General features: G+C 43.2%; 1 protein-coding gene across 1 annotated transcript in view; it reads left to right on the forward strand.

Moving 5' to 3' along the window:
* Positions 1 to 231: 231 nt before the first annotated feature.
* The window catches only part of LOC142256160 (pleckstrin homology domain-containing family N member 1-like), a 69,651-nt gene continuing 55,783 nt past the window's right edge, over positions 232 to 14,099 (forward strand). Inside the window, exons 1-2 of the mRNA XM_075327696.1 lie at positions 232 to 336; positions 9,716 to 9,815. Of these exons, the coding sequence (XP_075183811.1) occupies positions 254 to 336; positions 9,716 to 9,815 (183 nt within the window). The 5' untranslated portion in view covers positions 232 to 253. The remainder of the gene's footprint in view (positions 337 to 9,715; positions 9,816 to 14,099) is intronic.

A 14,099-nucleotide genomic window follows, 5' to 3' on the forward strand; every position in this document is an offset into this window, starting at 1 on the left:
CTTGCTTCTTTCCCAGCAGGAATCCTACAGCAGGGATATGGGGTAATGGTGATTATATCCCCCAGTCACACAGCAGTGTCAGCCCCTGCCCTGTGCAGTGAGGCAGGCGGGTGTTTCCCGGGCAGGGCAGGCTGCAGTGTGATTGCTCACAGGGTGACACCCACAATTACACCCGTGGGAGCGGAAGTGAGGATGAGTAGGGTTCAGTTTTCTTCACTCTGCTCAGTGTGGATCAGGAGAGCGAGTGATCAGGATGGGGAACCTGAGCTGTGTACCGCAGCCGCACCGCCAGCTTAGATACTCTTTTTCCAGGAAGAACTCCATGCAAAGCAAAGAGTAAGTCTCTCCATGTGTCCCCTGTGTCATCCTCATACTGTATACAGAAATACTGTATACATAAATACTGTATACAGACAAGGAACTTTCTACAAGCCAATACTTAAAGAAAAAAAGTTTTGCAAAAGTTTTTTTAAACTTTGCATTGTGTATTTATTTGGATTCCATTTCCTATAGATTCATCCCTGGACCATAAATGTAAATGAGCAGTGATTGATGTGTCTTATTAAATTACTAGAGGGGGGAAATATATATATATATATATATATATATATATTTTGTGTATGTATGCGTATATAATATGTATGTGTGTGTGTGTATATGTGTATATAGGGAATTTAGATTGTGAGCCCCAATGGGGACAGTGTTGCCAATGTGTGTAAAGCGCTGTGGAATTAATAGTGCTATATGAGTGAATAAATATTATATGTATGTATATATATATATATATACATATAATATTTATTCACTTATATAGCACTATTAATTCCACAGCGCTTTACACACATTGGCAACACTGTCCCCATTGGGGCTCACAATCTAAATTCCCTATATACACATATACACACACATACATATTATATACGCATACATACACAAAATATATATATATTTGTGATTTGTTAACTAGTGTAGGAGGTATGGAATAAAAGATAAGGGGTGCAACCTTGTATCATCATGTATACATTTGTATTTGTCCTTACACTTGATACAAAAGGTAACTTATTTATTATACATTATTTGTCTACATCGGTTTTTTTTTTTTTGTTTTTTTTTTACACTTGTAGTTTTCCTTCCACATGAAACAAAATGTAACTTATGTATTGATAAATCAGTATTTGTTGTTCTTACACTTGACTTTATTAAACATTTTGTATTTGTTGTTTACACAATGTAACAATTGGTCTGATCACGTGACCTACAGATACATAGTGCAGCGGATAATACAAATTGTAAGAATTCCTCTCCATGAATGGGGATCTAATCTTTTTGTGATCACTTCACAGCCTTGTACTAAACCATATCATTATATATGTGGTCTCCTATAGTCAGGTATATGTTACTTGGTGAGAGCAGAAGCTGTGGGAAAGTTTGTGGAGTCAGTTGGAAGTGTGGGCCAAGGGATCTGGGAGTTCGTTGCTTTGTGTCAGGTCTATTTGCATATCTATTGTATGTTTTAGTAGAGCAAGGAAAGGGGGGGGGGGTAGACCAGGTTGTGTAGTTTGTGGATTGAAAAGAAACTTTGTAACACTTATGATACACTTTGGCATCTTGTTGTTGGCACACCCCACTGACCCCCTTTTTTTTTCTGAGTGGGTGGGGGGCAATTTTCTCCAGTTCTCCCCTTACTCAACATGCAGGTTTGCCTGAGCAGAACATGTGCTGATCTATATATGTGGGTGGTGGGGGGCGACTGCAAGAACTGCCAGCTACAGCATTTTCAGCTGCCAGTTATGCTCAACAGAAGAGCTGCCACTTAATACTTTCAAGAGGCTCAGTATCAGCCCGTAGCAAGTCTTGAGGTGGAATTGCTTCCCTCTTGTTAAAGGGAACCTATCAGTTGATTCAAGAATTCTAAACTTCAAACTGTTACTCTGCAAAAACTTTTCTCCCTGTATAAACTGTACATTGTTTAGAAAAAATTCCAACTTTTTTTGGAGGCAAATGAAGGACCCACTGACCCTTCTGGCCATTTGTAACAACTTTTTTTTTTTTCTCCCTTTATAAACTGTACATTGTAATTGTTGCAATATATTCCAACTGGTACTACTATCCCGCAAGCAGAGGTGGACCAAGTCACAGCATATATTGCATGCACTATAACTGCTACTTGGTCCACCTCTGCTTGCGGGATAGTAGTACCAGTTGGTATATATTGCATGCACTATAACTGCTACTTGATCCACCTCTGCTTGCGGGATAGTAGTACCAGTTGGTATATATTGCATGCACTATAACTGCTACTTGCTCCACCTCTGCTTGCAGGATAGTAGTACCAGTTGGTATATATTGCATGCACTATAACTGCTACTTGCTCCACCTCTGCTTGCAGGATAGTAGTACCAGTTGGTATATATTGCATGCACTATAACTGCTACTTGCTCCACCTCTGCTTGCGGGATAGTATTACCCGTTGGTATATATTGCATGCACCATTACTGCTACTTGGTCCATCTCTGCTTGCGGGATAGTATTACCCGTTGGTATATATTGCATGCACCATTACTGCTACTTGGTCCATCTCTGCTTGCGGGATAGTATTACCAGTTGGTATATATTGCAAGCACCATTACTGCTACTTGGTCCACCTCTGCTTGCGGGATAGTAGTACCAGTTGGTATATATTGCATGCACCATTACTGCTACTTGGTCCATCTCTGCTTGCGGGATAGTATTACCAGTTGGTATATATTGCAAGCACCATTACTGCTACTTGGTCCATCTCTGCTTGCGGGATAGTAGTACCAGTTGGTATATATTGCATGCACCATTACTGCTACTTGGTCCATCTCTGCTTGCGGGATAGTATTACCAGTTGGTATATATTGCAAGCACCATTACTGCTACTTGGTCCACCTCTGCTTGAGGGGCAGTAGTACCAGTTGCCATATATTGCGTGCACTATTCTAACAATATTTTCTAAACAATGCAGTTTTTTATACAAGGAGAAAAGTTTTTGCAAATGGCCCAAGTGGTCAGGGGGGCCTGCATTCGCCTCCAAAAACGGTTGGAATTGTGCATTATGGTGAGCTATTGGACTACAAAGTGCCCATATATTGTTCTTGCATGTATGTGCCCTCAAGAGACATGGGGGCAGTGCCATTTGGTTAGAGACTCATGCAGTGTACGCCACTCCTGGTTGGGAGGTGTCATTACAGCTTTGGCAACATTAGGCACAATAAAAGTGTCTTGGTCTTTGCTGGTGGACAAAAACAGAAAAGGGCCCCTGTGCAAGAACAATATATGGGTCCTTTACAGTCCAAAAGCTCCTCATAATGCACAATTTCACCTGCTTTGGAGATGGTAGTGGCCCCCTTTACCTCCTAGACCCCTGTTCAGCTGCACTGGTTGCACCAATGATATGTCTACCCCTGTTCTGCTTCTCCAAAGACATACAAATAGGGACTCTAGATTGTGAGCCCCAATGGGGACAGTGTTGCCAGTGTATGTAAAGCGCTGTGAAATTAATAGCGCTATATAAATGAATAAATATTATTATTATTAATTATTCTGTCTCCATTGGATGCCACCAGAGCGGTCTTGGAGTAACCTATCCAGTTTTGTGGTTATCCAGGGCTCGTCACTTGAACTGCACCACCCACTTGAATCTTGGAATAATAACTTACATATAGTATATGCACATTGCTTCATTTTTATTTTGCACAATGCTAAAATGCACCATTTTTATAGGCAGAAAACTATTGCAATACACAATAGTGGTTCCTTTTAAGAAAAACAAGTGTCTGGTTGTCTTTAAAGCAATGGAGGGTGCAGACTGGGGGCCATGTATCCAGAATGTCTTCTGTGATGTGTACATGTTGTATAAGGAATGTCTCAGACGTCTTTATGGCAGTGTTTTGTTCTCAGGCTTATCGGATGTGTAAAGTATTTTAGGTGCAGGTTGCACAATCGCCGACCGGTCTGTACATTTTGCAAAACAAGATGATTTCTGGTTTTGACCCCCAAGTGTAAGTGCCATTGACATTTCCCACTAATAACTCCTTTTGTGCACAAAATATAATTATCTCTTAAATGTTATTAATTACCACTTTTACATATGAGGTTAATTTGAATTAAATTAAAGGGTTAAGGGTTACTGAGCTGTAACCTCCTCCTCCCAAAAAAAAGATAATGCATTTACCATGCCATCAGTTTAAAATTAGGTTTCAAGCAGTTAAAGTACAGGGACAGTGAAGCCCCCAGGGCCCTTACCATCCCCCACCTCCTTGTAGCATGTTACTGTGTAGACCAAACTATTTGTCCTAATTGTATTACATTAAGTGAATCACATGCACTCATGGGGTGTACAAGATCTGGACGGATAAAAATGTATTTTTTTTTGATCATCCCGGAGGTAATTTATCATCTGTGTTTAGGATATTTGAGGTTTCGGCCAAAACTAGAAACAAGTGTAAAGTGTGTATATATATATATGTATGTGTATATGTATGTGTGTATGTGTAATATATATATATATATATATATATAATATATATATATATAACACACACACTTTGGACTAAGCTGCAGTACCAGACACAACCTGTTGACAACAGAGGTGCAGTAGCCCAAAAAGAAATATTTAAAAAAAAAAAAGAGATGAGATATTATATATATGTGTGTGTGTGTGTGTGTATATATATATATATATATATATATATATATATATATATATATATATATATATATATATATATATATATATATATATATATATATATATATATATATATATATATATATATTCTCATCTCTTTTTTTTTGTTTTTTTTTGTTTTTTTTTTTAAATATTTCTTTTTGGGCTACTGCACCTCTGTTGTCAACAGGTTGTGTCTGGTACTGCAGCTTAGTCCAAAGTGTCTTATGGTTTTTATTTCTTCTTAATCCTGGATTATTCTTTCAAGCGTTTCACCGTTAAGGCCCTGTGTGTACGCTGCGGATTTGCTGCAAAAAATGTGTCTAACATTGCTGCAGTCATTCCCCAACAAAACCTATGGGTTTTAAAAAAAAAAAAAAAAAAAAAACTGTGCGCTGTAAAAAAAACTGTGGGTTTTTTTTTTTTTTTTTATATACCTGCGGAATTAATGAGCATGTCACTTCTTTTCCGCGGGTTTTTGCCATAGATAATGGTAAAAATCCGCAGGGACCAACCTGCAGAAAATCCGTGGTAAAACCGCATATGGATTTTGTTGCGGTTTTGGTGCGTTTTATTTACCGCGGGTGCGGGATTCTTTCAGAGGGTCCGATTTCCCTTCATAAAAAGTCACTTTCTAGTGCGCACATGGCCTAATAATGGATCTGAAACCCATACCAAAGCCTTGAAAAAGAATGGTACATCTGATCCACTAGGCCCACCCGCCACCCTGTCTACCGGATCATCTGAGGTTAAAACAAGGAGTGACATTAAACTTGGGGATGAAATTCTGTTGATCTAGCGATTGCCCCCCCTTGGCCGGCGGAGAGCTGTGGACATATTGGTATGTCTGCCCGGCCCTGTCCTGTCTGGGAAGAAGTAAAATATTAAATGGACCTGGTGTTTGGGAATTGTGGGACCTGGGGTGGGGCGCCCAACCTTATCTGTGCTTACTCATTCTGATCTGCCCATTACTAACCTGCCTGTGTCATGTTTACCTGTGATACATTCTTGATGGGAAAAATTCCAGCAGCTTTTGCATTGATTGCTGCAACGTTTATGATGCTGTTATCTGTTTACTTATTGCTTCAGGTTCTCTGGAATCTTCCAAATATTGTAAATGGCAAGAAAAGGAATTTGTGTTTTTTAGATTGTGCTTTCAAAATTCTGCAAACTCGGTCAGATTTCTGCCCTTTCATCCCTTTAACACAAACTCCAAACTTCTGTTAATAGTTCGCTTCCCGTGCACTTTATGTATTGATGGCGGCAAATCCGCTTCTGATGGTAGGGAAGGAACGATTTTGGCTCATGCATATGATTCCATGGATAGGGTAAATTTAATGCTGCTTAAAGGGGTCGTCCACTACTTTTACACTGATGGCCTATCCTTAGAATAGGTCATCCATGTCTGATCGGCCAGAATCCGACACCCCGCACCCCCGCCGATCAGCTGCTCTAGGTGCCAGTGGCAGCAGCTTGAAATGCTCCGTTCCGGAGCCGCTCCATCAACTGATAGCAACCGGGTACTGTATATGCGCCTCCTATTGATTTGAATGGGAAGCGGATGTGCAGTAGCCGGCCGCAGCCACTATCACAAGACGTGGCAGCTCCAGAACTGAGCATTTCTGATTGGCACCAAGAACGGCTGGTGAGTGGGGGTGCGGGGTCTCGGACCTTGATGACCTATCCTAAGGATAATGTAAAACTAGTGGACAACCCCTTTTAAGGAAGGCTATGCTCACATCAGGGGAGGACTTAACATTGGCGCAACCTGTGCAGCGCACAGGGGCCCAAAATGTCAGGGGGCCCATTTCTACCTCCAAACCAGGTGGAATTGTGCATTATGATGAGCTCTTGGGTTGAAAAGGGCCCCTGTATTGTTCTTGCACAGGGTGCCCCTGTATTGTTCTTGCGCAGGGTTCCCCTATGTTGTCCTTGCGCAGGGTTCCCCTATGTTGTCCTTGCGCAGGGTTCCCCTATGTTGTCCTTGCGCAGGGTTCCCCTATGTTGTCCTTGCGCAGGGTTCCCCTATGTTGTCCTTGCGCAGGGGTCCCCTATGTTGTCCTTGCGCAGGGGTCCCCTATGTTGTCCTTGCGCAGGGGTCCCCTATGTTGTCCTTGCGCAGGGGTCCCCTATGTTGTCCTTGCGCAGGGGTCCCCTATGTTGTCCTTGCGCAGGGGTCCCCTATGTTGTCCTTGCGCAGGGGTCCCCTATGTTGTCCTTGCGCAGGGGCCCTCTATCTGTGTCCGCCAGTAGTTCACATGTTGCTGTTTTGTTACTTTTTTTTTTCCTGCATGCTAAACCTACTCTTTTTTTAATAGTAAAAAAAAGCTGGTGACAAAGTTTTTGCTATGTTTTTATTTATTTTTTGTTAGTTTTTTTTTTTTTTGCTGCATTTTTGCACTTTTTCATAGCTTTCTATAGTTAAAAAACATGCTGCAAAAAAGTCAAAGAATTGACATGCTGCAATTTTGCAATTTCGTCAGTGGTTAGCACGGTGGCTCAGTGGTTAGCACTGCAGTCTTGCAGCGCTGGGATTCTGGGTTGAAATCCCACCAAGGACGACATCTTCAAGGAGTTTGTATGTTCTCCCTGTGTTTGCGTGGGTTTCCTTCGGGTTCTCCATTTTCCTCCCAGTGATGGGGAATTTAGATTGAGCCCCAATGGGGACAGTGATGATGATGTATGTAAAGCGCTTTGTAACTAATAGAGCTATATAAATTAATAAATATTATATGTGCAGGAGATTTCTGAAATCTCATAGCTTCTGCTGGTGCTGTAAAAAGCTGCTTTTAAGTTGCGTTAAAAAAAACCTGCAAAAGTGCAATATGTGAAAATAGGCTAAGGATGTGTTCACATGTGGCGTTTTAGTGCAGGGAAAAAACTCTGCATATTAAAGTACCAGCAAATTAAATGAGATTTTAAAAATCTCATTCACACTCTGCATTTTTTTTCCTTTTCTGTTTTTTCTTTGTGTTAATTCTTTCCCTAGTATTGCAGTATTTTTCACCCATGTATATGAATGGGAAAGAAATGCAAAAATGTGTGGACTGTACACAGCTTTTACGGCCTACCCTGTGTTTTTTGTTTCAAAACAATGCGTGTCAACATACCCTAAGGCTGTGTTCACACAGGGTGTTTTTGCTGCAGTAAATGTTTTTTGCCTTGGTTTTATGGAAATCCATGCTAATATAAATAAGGCTGCTTTCACACTACGTTTTTTTTAACATGTGTCATGAATTTTTTTTGCTGTAAAAGTGGATCCTGTTTTTACAAAGAAAAGCGCATGTGTTATTTTGCAGGATCCTGCCACTTGAAGTTTAGGGGCGGGCATTGAAGTCATGTGATCGGGAGTGAGGGGAACTGAACGTGATAGACTGGGAGCCGGCATCTGACAGCTGCAGACGCTGGTAACCAAGGTAAACGTCGGGTAACTAAGCGAAGTGCTTTGCTTGGATACCCTATATTTACCTTGGTTACGAGCGTCCGTAGCTGCTAGGAGCCGGGCTCCCTGCACACGTAACCAAGGTAAACATCGGGTAACTAAGCGAAGCGCTTTGCTTGGATACCCTATATTTACCTTGGTTACGAGCGTCCGTAGCTGCTAGGAGCCGGGCTCCCTGCACACGTAACCAAGGTAAACATCGGGTAACTAAGCGAAGCGCTTTGCTTGATTACCCGATATTTACCTTGGTTATGAGCGTCTGCCGCTCTCAGGCGGAGGAGAGAGAGAGGGAGGGAGAGAGAGAGACTGATCATGCCAGGCTGGTTTCTGGGCATGCTCAGTAGAGCAAGCAGGATCCTGTCTATCACCACCATGCCAGCGTTCACATAAGTTTGCGTGCAGTATAGTCAGGATCCAGTGAAAAACAGTATTTGGACGCAGCTCAAAAACGCTACAAGTAGCGTTTTTAAAAAAAAGTTAAAAAACTGCAAGTCGCTGGATCCTCACTATAACGCACGCAAACGCAGGTGAACGCATGTTGACGCGAGTCCATTGCAAATGCATTGAAATGAAAACGCATTTGCACTGGATCCGTTTTTGCGTTAAAAAAAACGTTCATGACGGATGTTAAAAAATACAGTGTGAAAGCCGCCTAAGAATGGTTTTTGCCTTGGTTTTATGGAAATCCATGCTAATATAAATTAACAGTCCCAGCAAAGTCTGAGCTTCCTGAAAACATGCATACATATACACACACACGCGCGCATACATATATACACGCATGCGCACACACATATATACGGTACACACACACACACACACGTTGCGTTTTTTTCCTGACTTTTGTCAACCACCTTGGCTTTTGCTGCGTTTTTTTTTTTTAAACAATGAGCATGTCTGTTCTTTCAGCATATTTACCATGGTTTTGCTGTGATTTTACTGCACTTTTTTACTTTTACAAATCGATGAGGATGGGCAAAACTGCAGGTTATTTCCTCGCAACACACTGCAGAAAAATCCTGAGCAAAAAATTGCCCTGTGTGAACAGAGCCTAGATCTGCACAAAATACTGCGGCGTTTTGCTGATTTTTTTTGCAGCAGATTTCTCAATTTGCATTACTAAGGGTAAAATCCAGGATGAAAAAAATTGATATGTTGCAAACTTTAAATTCCGCACTGTTCTATTTATTAATAGAAAATGAAATTTTATTTACATAAAAAGCTATATTTTCTTAGTTGCTACTGACGGTGTTAGGCCGGTGTCCCACTTGCGGTTGGCTCGCATGTATCTCGCGTATATCTCGCATGAGTTTCGAGGTGCAGCATCCAAGCTAGGCGCAGCTGAGGACAGCAAAAAACCAAAAAACGACAAGCGAGCCATCTTGTCGGAGCAGGAAGAGTCGGACTTGTCATCACATTGTGAAGCTGCTCCTGACACAAGGGCTCATAAGACTTTATTATAGGTCATAAAGTGTTAACGTTTTTGTAGCCACCGGTGTCAGCGTGACATTTCATAATAACATTGATGTATGCCTATCGGGGAAAGGATTGCAGCTGTCTCATCCCACCTCTCTTCACAGGCAGGACAGCAGAACCAAGTGGACTTATCTGTTTGGGAACGAAAGTGGCGTCGGACGGGTGACGCATTCGGACAACATTCTGCACTACATCCCGGGGAAGGTAAGCTCTTGTGCCAAGCCTTGGCTTTATGAACACAAGTAGCGTATATCTGGATGGATTATTGATCTGCCAGGCGAGTAAGGGTTAAGTCTGTTCCTGGAGCGCGGCTGCTGTGCACAATCGTGGAATTTGGGATGGTCATGAATCCTTTGTATACCCATGGGGAAGGCGTTGGAGAAGAACATGACCATATTAAAGGGGTTGTCCGACATAAACTCAAAAATTTTTGTTAAGCTAATCTGTGCTGTATTGTCATATAAATCACACCTACATTGTTATTTTTTGTTTTCTAACTTTTGTTCCTTTTGAATTATCCCTTTATTCTCTGCAGCTTCTTGTTTACATTCAGCTCCAGCAAACATGATAATTTCCTGTGCTAAACCTCAGTCAGAGCTGTCACCACCCACCCCAGTGTCCAGCCCCACCCCAGTGTCCAGCCCCACCCCAGTGTCCAGCCCCACCCCAGTGTCCAGCCCCACCCCAGTGTCCAGCCCCACCCCAGTGTCCAGCCCCACCCCAGTGTCCAGCCCCACCCCAGTGTCCAGCCCCGCCCCCTGCCCGCCCCCTGCACACACAGTCCCTGTCAGTATATTCTGCCCCAGCACCTGACCTATTATCACTACAGCATTGCAAATAACAGCCCCACATCGGGCTCTGCACCGCACACGCACACATATGGCTCTGCACCGCACACATATGGCTCTGCACCGCACACACATGGCTCTGCACCGCACACACATGGCTCTGCACCGCACACACATGGCTCTGTACCGCACACGCAGGCTCTGTACCGCACACGCACACATATGGCTCTGCACCGCACACGCACACATATGGCTCTGCACCGCACACATATGGCTCTGCACCGCACACACATGGCTCTGCACCGCACACACATGGCTCTGCACCGCACACACATGGCTCTGTACCGCACACGCAGGCTCTGTACCGCACACGCACACATATGGCTCTGCACACGCACACATATGGCTCTGCACACGCACACATATGGCTCTGCACACGCACACATATGGCTCTGCACACGCACACATATGGCTCTGCACACGCACACATATGGCTCTGCACACGCACACATATGGCTCTGCACACGCACACATATGGCTCTGCACACGCACACATATGGCTCTGCACACATATGGCTCTGCACACGCACACATATGGCTCTGCACACGCACCACATATGGCTCTGCACCGCCCGCCCCCCATCCCCATCCTCATCCCCATCCCCATCGGGAACACATGTAAGGAATACATACTCACCCGTCCTCTGTCCCCGCCGCTCCTGCACGTTCGCGCGCTGTCTGTGCTCTGACGTCACCGCTGTGCTGAAGAGAGCTCAGACAGCGGGAGGGACAGTGATGAGAATCAGCGCTGCGCTGCTTCTCATCAGCACTTTCAAATGTACCGGCATCTGTGATCTGTGATGCCGGTACATTTGAATGTGTGATCCTGAGCAGGGGCCCGGTGCTGGCGCTGACACCACGGCAGCTGCCGCCAGGCCCCGCCCCCAGGTCACGGACCCCACAGCAGTGCAGGGGGAGGTTACTGGAGAGTAACAGAGGTGCGGGGGAATGTGTGGGAGGGTGCAGGGAAGGGGGCGGGGCTCATCACACTGTAGACACCCAGCAGGGCGGTGACATGCTGTTCCACATTTGCATGTCAACATGGCCCTGCCCATGTTGACATGAAATGTCCGGAAGCAGCAAAATCGCGGCAGGAGCGGTCACATGACCTCTTTGAGCCGGGGAGAGGGGCTGACAGCAGGGCAGGTAAGTGGTCTCTATCTACTTACCTGCCCCAATGTAGCCCAATAGGGTAATAAAAAAAAGTCAAAAGAAGCCGGATAACCCCTTTAATCAGAACGGTCGCCCTTATACAAAGCTGGATAAAGATTTCAAGGCGTTTCTTCCAGTTTTGGGGCTGATTTATAGATTTTATTACAGATTTATATTATATATACAGTGTGTGTGTGTGTGTGTGTATATGTATGTATGTATATATATGTATATTATATTATATTATATTTTTTCCGAGTGTCTATATTGTACATCCTGCTTTTAGTATAAACAACCCTACGGTGTGATATGTGACGTTACCAACAAAGTCAGGACGACTCAGAAAAACGTAAAACGTCTCTGGCTGCTCTGCTGTTTTCTGATTCAGGGCAAAGCTCCATGACTTTGCTGCTTCCAGAAGTTGCAATAAAATGCCTGCCCGGAAGGGTCGAGCAGAGGGGCTTATTTGTGGTCTGAATGCGATCTGACAAAACGTCGGATCGCACTCTGACCGATTTTACTCTTAAGGGGTTGCACACAGCCATTTTCTTCATTCCTCCCTCAATTGTTGCATGCCCGAGCTGCCTCTGTAAATCAGCTCACACTTGGACCCACTGACTTGCGTGGCTGTGGAGGAATTTCGTATGGTTCTCCGATGATATCTGGGTCCTGTCCAATTTTTGTGGACAAACCGAATGGAAAAGAAAGGGGAAATATTGTTTATATAATTATCTAATATATAAAGCTGAATGTGTATGTATGTATGTATGTATGTATGTATGTATGTATGTATGTATGTATGTATGTATGTATGTATGTATGTGTGTGTGTGTATGTCCGGGATTGGCATCTGCACCGTCGCAGCTACAGCCACAATATTTTGCACACTCACACTTCTGGACCCTGAGAGCGTCATAGGCTATGTTTTGAGGGGAAATTTTAACCCCGCGCTTTAGTTATTCGCTAAAAAAACCTGCCTTCGTTAAAGCGAATGGAGCTGGGAGCCACAGTGCAGCCAGAACTTCAGAAGAATGTGCAGCCATGCCCTTATATGGAATGTTGGCGTGTCACAATGCAGCCAGGGAAAGAGGCAGACACAGACAGGGAAAGAGGCAGACACAGACAGGGAAAGAGGCAGACACAGACAGGGAAAGAGGCAGACACAGACAGGGAAAGAGGCAGACACAGACAGGGAAAGAGGCAGGGAAAGAGAGAGAGAGAGAGAGAGAGAGAGAGACAGTTACTATTCCGGGCAGCCGATAATGTGTGCAGAATAAATTTTTGTTAATACATTCTATTTTGTTAACCGTTATTAACCCGGGCGAAGCCGGGTAGTACAGCTAGTATAATATATTAGTGTATATAGTAATAGTTTTATTATTAATTTATAATATTTTATATTTATAATAATAATTTATATATATTATTTATTATTTTTATTTTACCATTCTCCACATCTGATCATAATTGGTCCGATTTTCTTGGATGATAAAAATGTAGCCTGCCCCTCACTCTCGCCCTCCATGCCACTGCAATGCTTTCCTACAATGAAGTTCTGGTGATGTCAAAAGTTTTAAAAATGATTTGATTTTGCTAGATCCTTGCAAGATGTCAGAATTTACGTGTTTGTCTTTAGTGGACGATTTCTTTGTTTTTATCTCTTAAAATGGAGAGGGAATAATTCTTGACCTTCCCCATTCAATCACTGAGCATTCTTCATAATGAAAATTGTTCTTACGTACATCTAGTTTGCTCAGTTAATCTCCAGTTCCAAATTCCTATTGGGGTTGACCTTGATTTGACATTCTTAACTTTTTTTTTTTTTTTTTTAAATTTTAGCCCAAAAGAAATGTAAGGTATCTCCTGATGAGGCTGTTGTACTTACTTTGAAAATCCCTGTCAACATAGCTGTATAACCTGTTCCAATAATTATCCTCTTGCATTTCCTGATTGACAGCTCCCCAGCGTCCCTCCTCCCTGCCGCTGCTCAGAACTGTTCTGTACAAGCCGCAGCTGTCCATCAGACGTGGTAGATGGGTTCTTAATACACTTGGATCCCCAAACTCTCTCATTATATAGACTGACTCCTAAATGCTCCTCAGGATGGACATTCTTACATGGATTTTTAAAGAAAACGCACCAGCCTCATCAGGTCTACAATCTGTTTAATATTTGCATTGTGGAATTTGGTGACAGATCCACTTTCAGGAGCATATATAATCATATTGGGGGTGTGTGTGGGTGGATGGCCGCTAATTGCCCGGAGCATTACATGCTGACGTTGTAGGTAAACCACCGTGAAGTACAATTTCATCACAACATTCTGAAATCGTTGCGTTTTATAAAAGCTTTTGTGCTGTTAATGCACAAAACTGTACGCTTCCTGAGCTTTTACGCTTCGTGAACATATAGAGGTGATGTTTGCGACATTGGGGGGTGCGGGACTGACTATCACAATGGTCTTTGGGGAAATTGTGTTCTCTGAAAT

The sequence above is a fragment of the Anomaloglossus baeobatrachus genome, chromosome 11, assembly GCF_048569485.1.
Source record: "Anomaloglossus baeobatrachus isolate aAnoBae1 chromosome 11, aAnoBae1.hap1, whole genome shotgun sequence".
Taxonomy (NCBI): Eukaryota; Metazoa; Chordata; class Amphibia; order Anura; family Aromobatidae; genus Anomaloglossus; species Anomaloglossus baeobatrachus.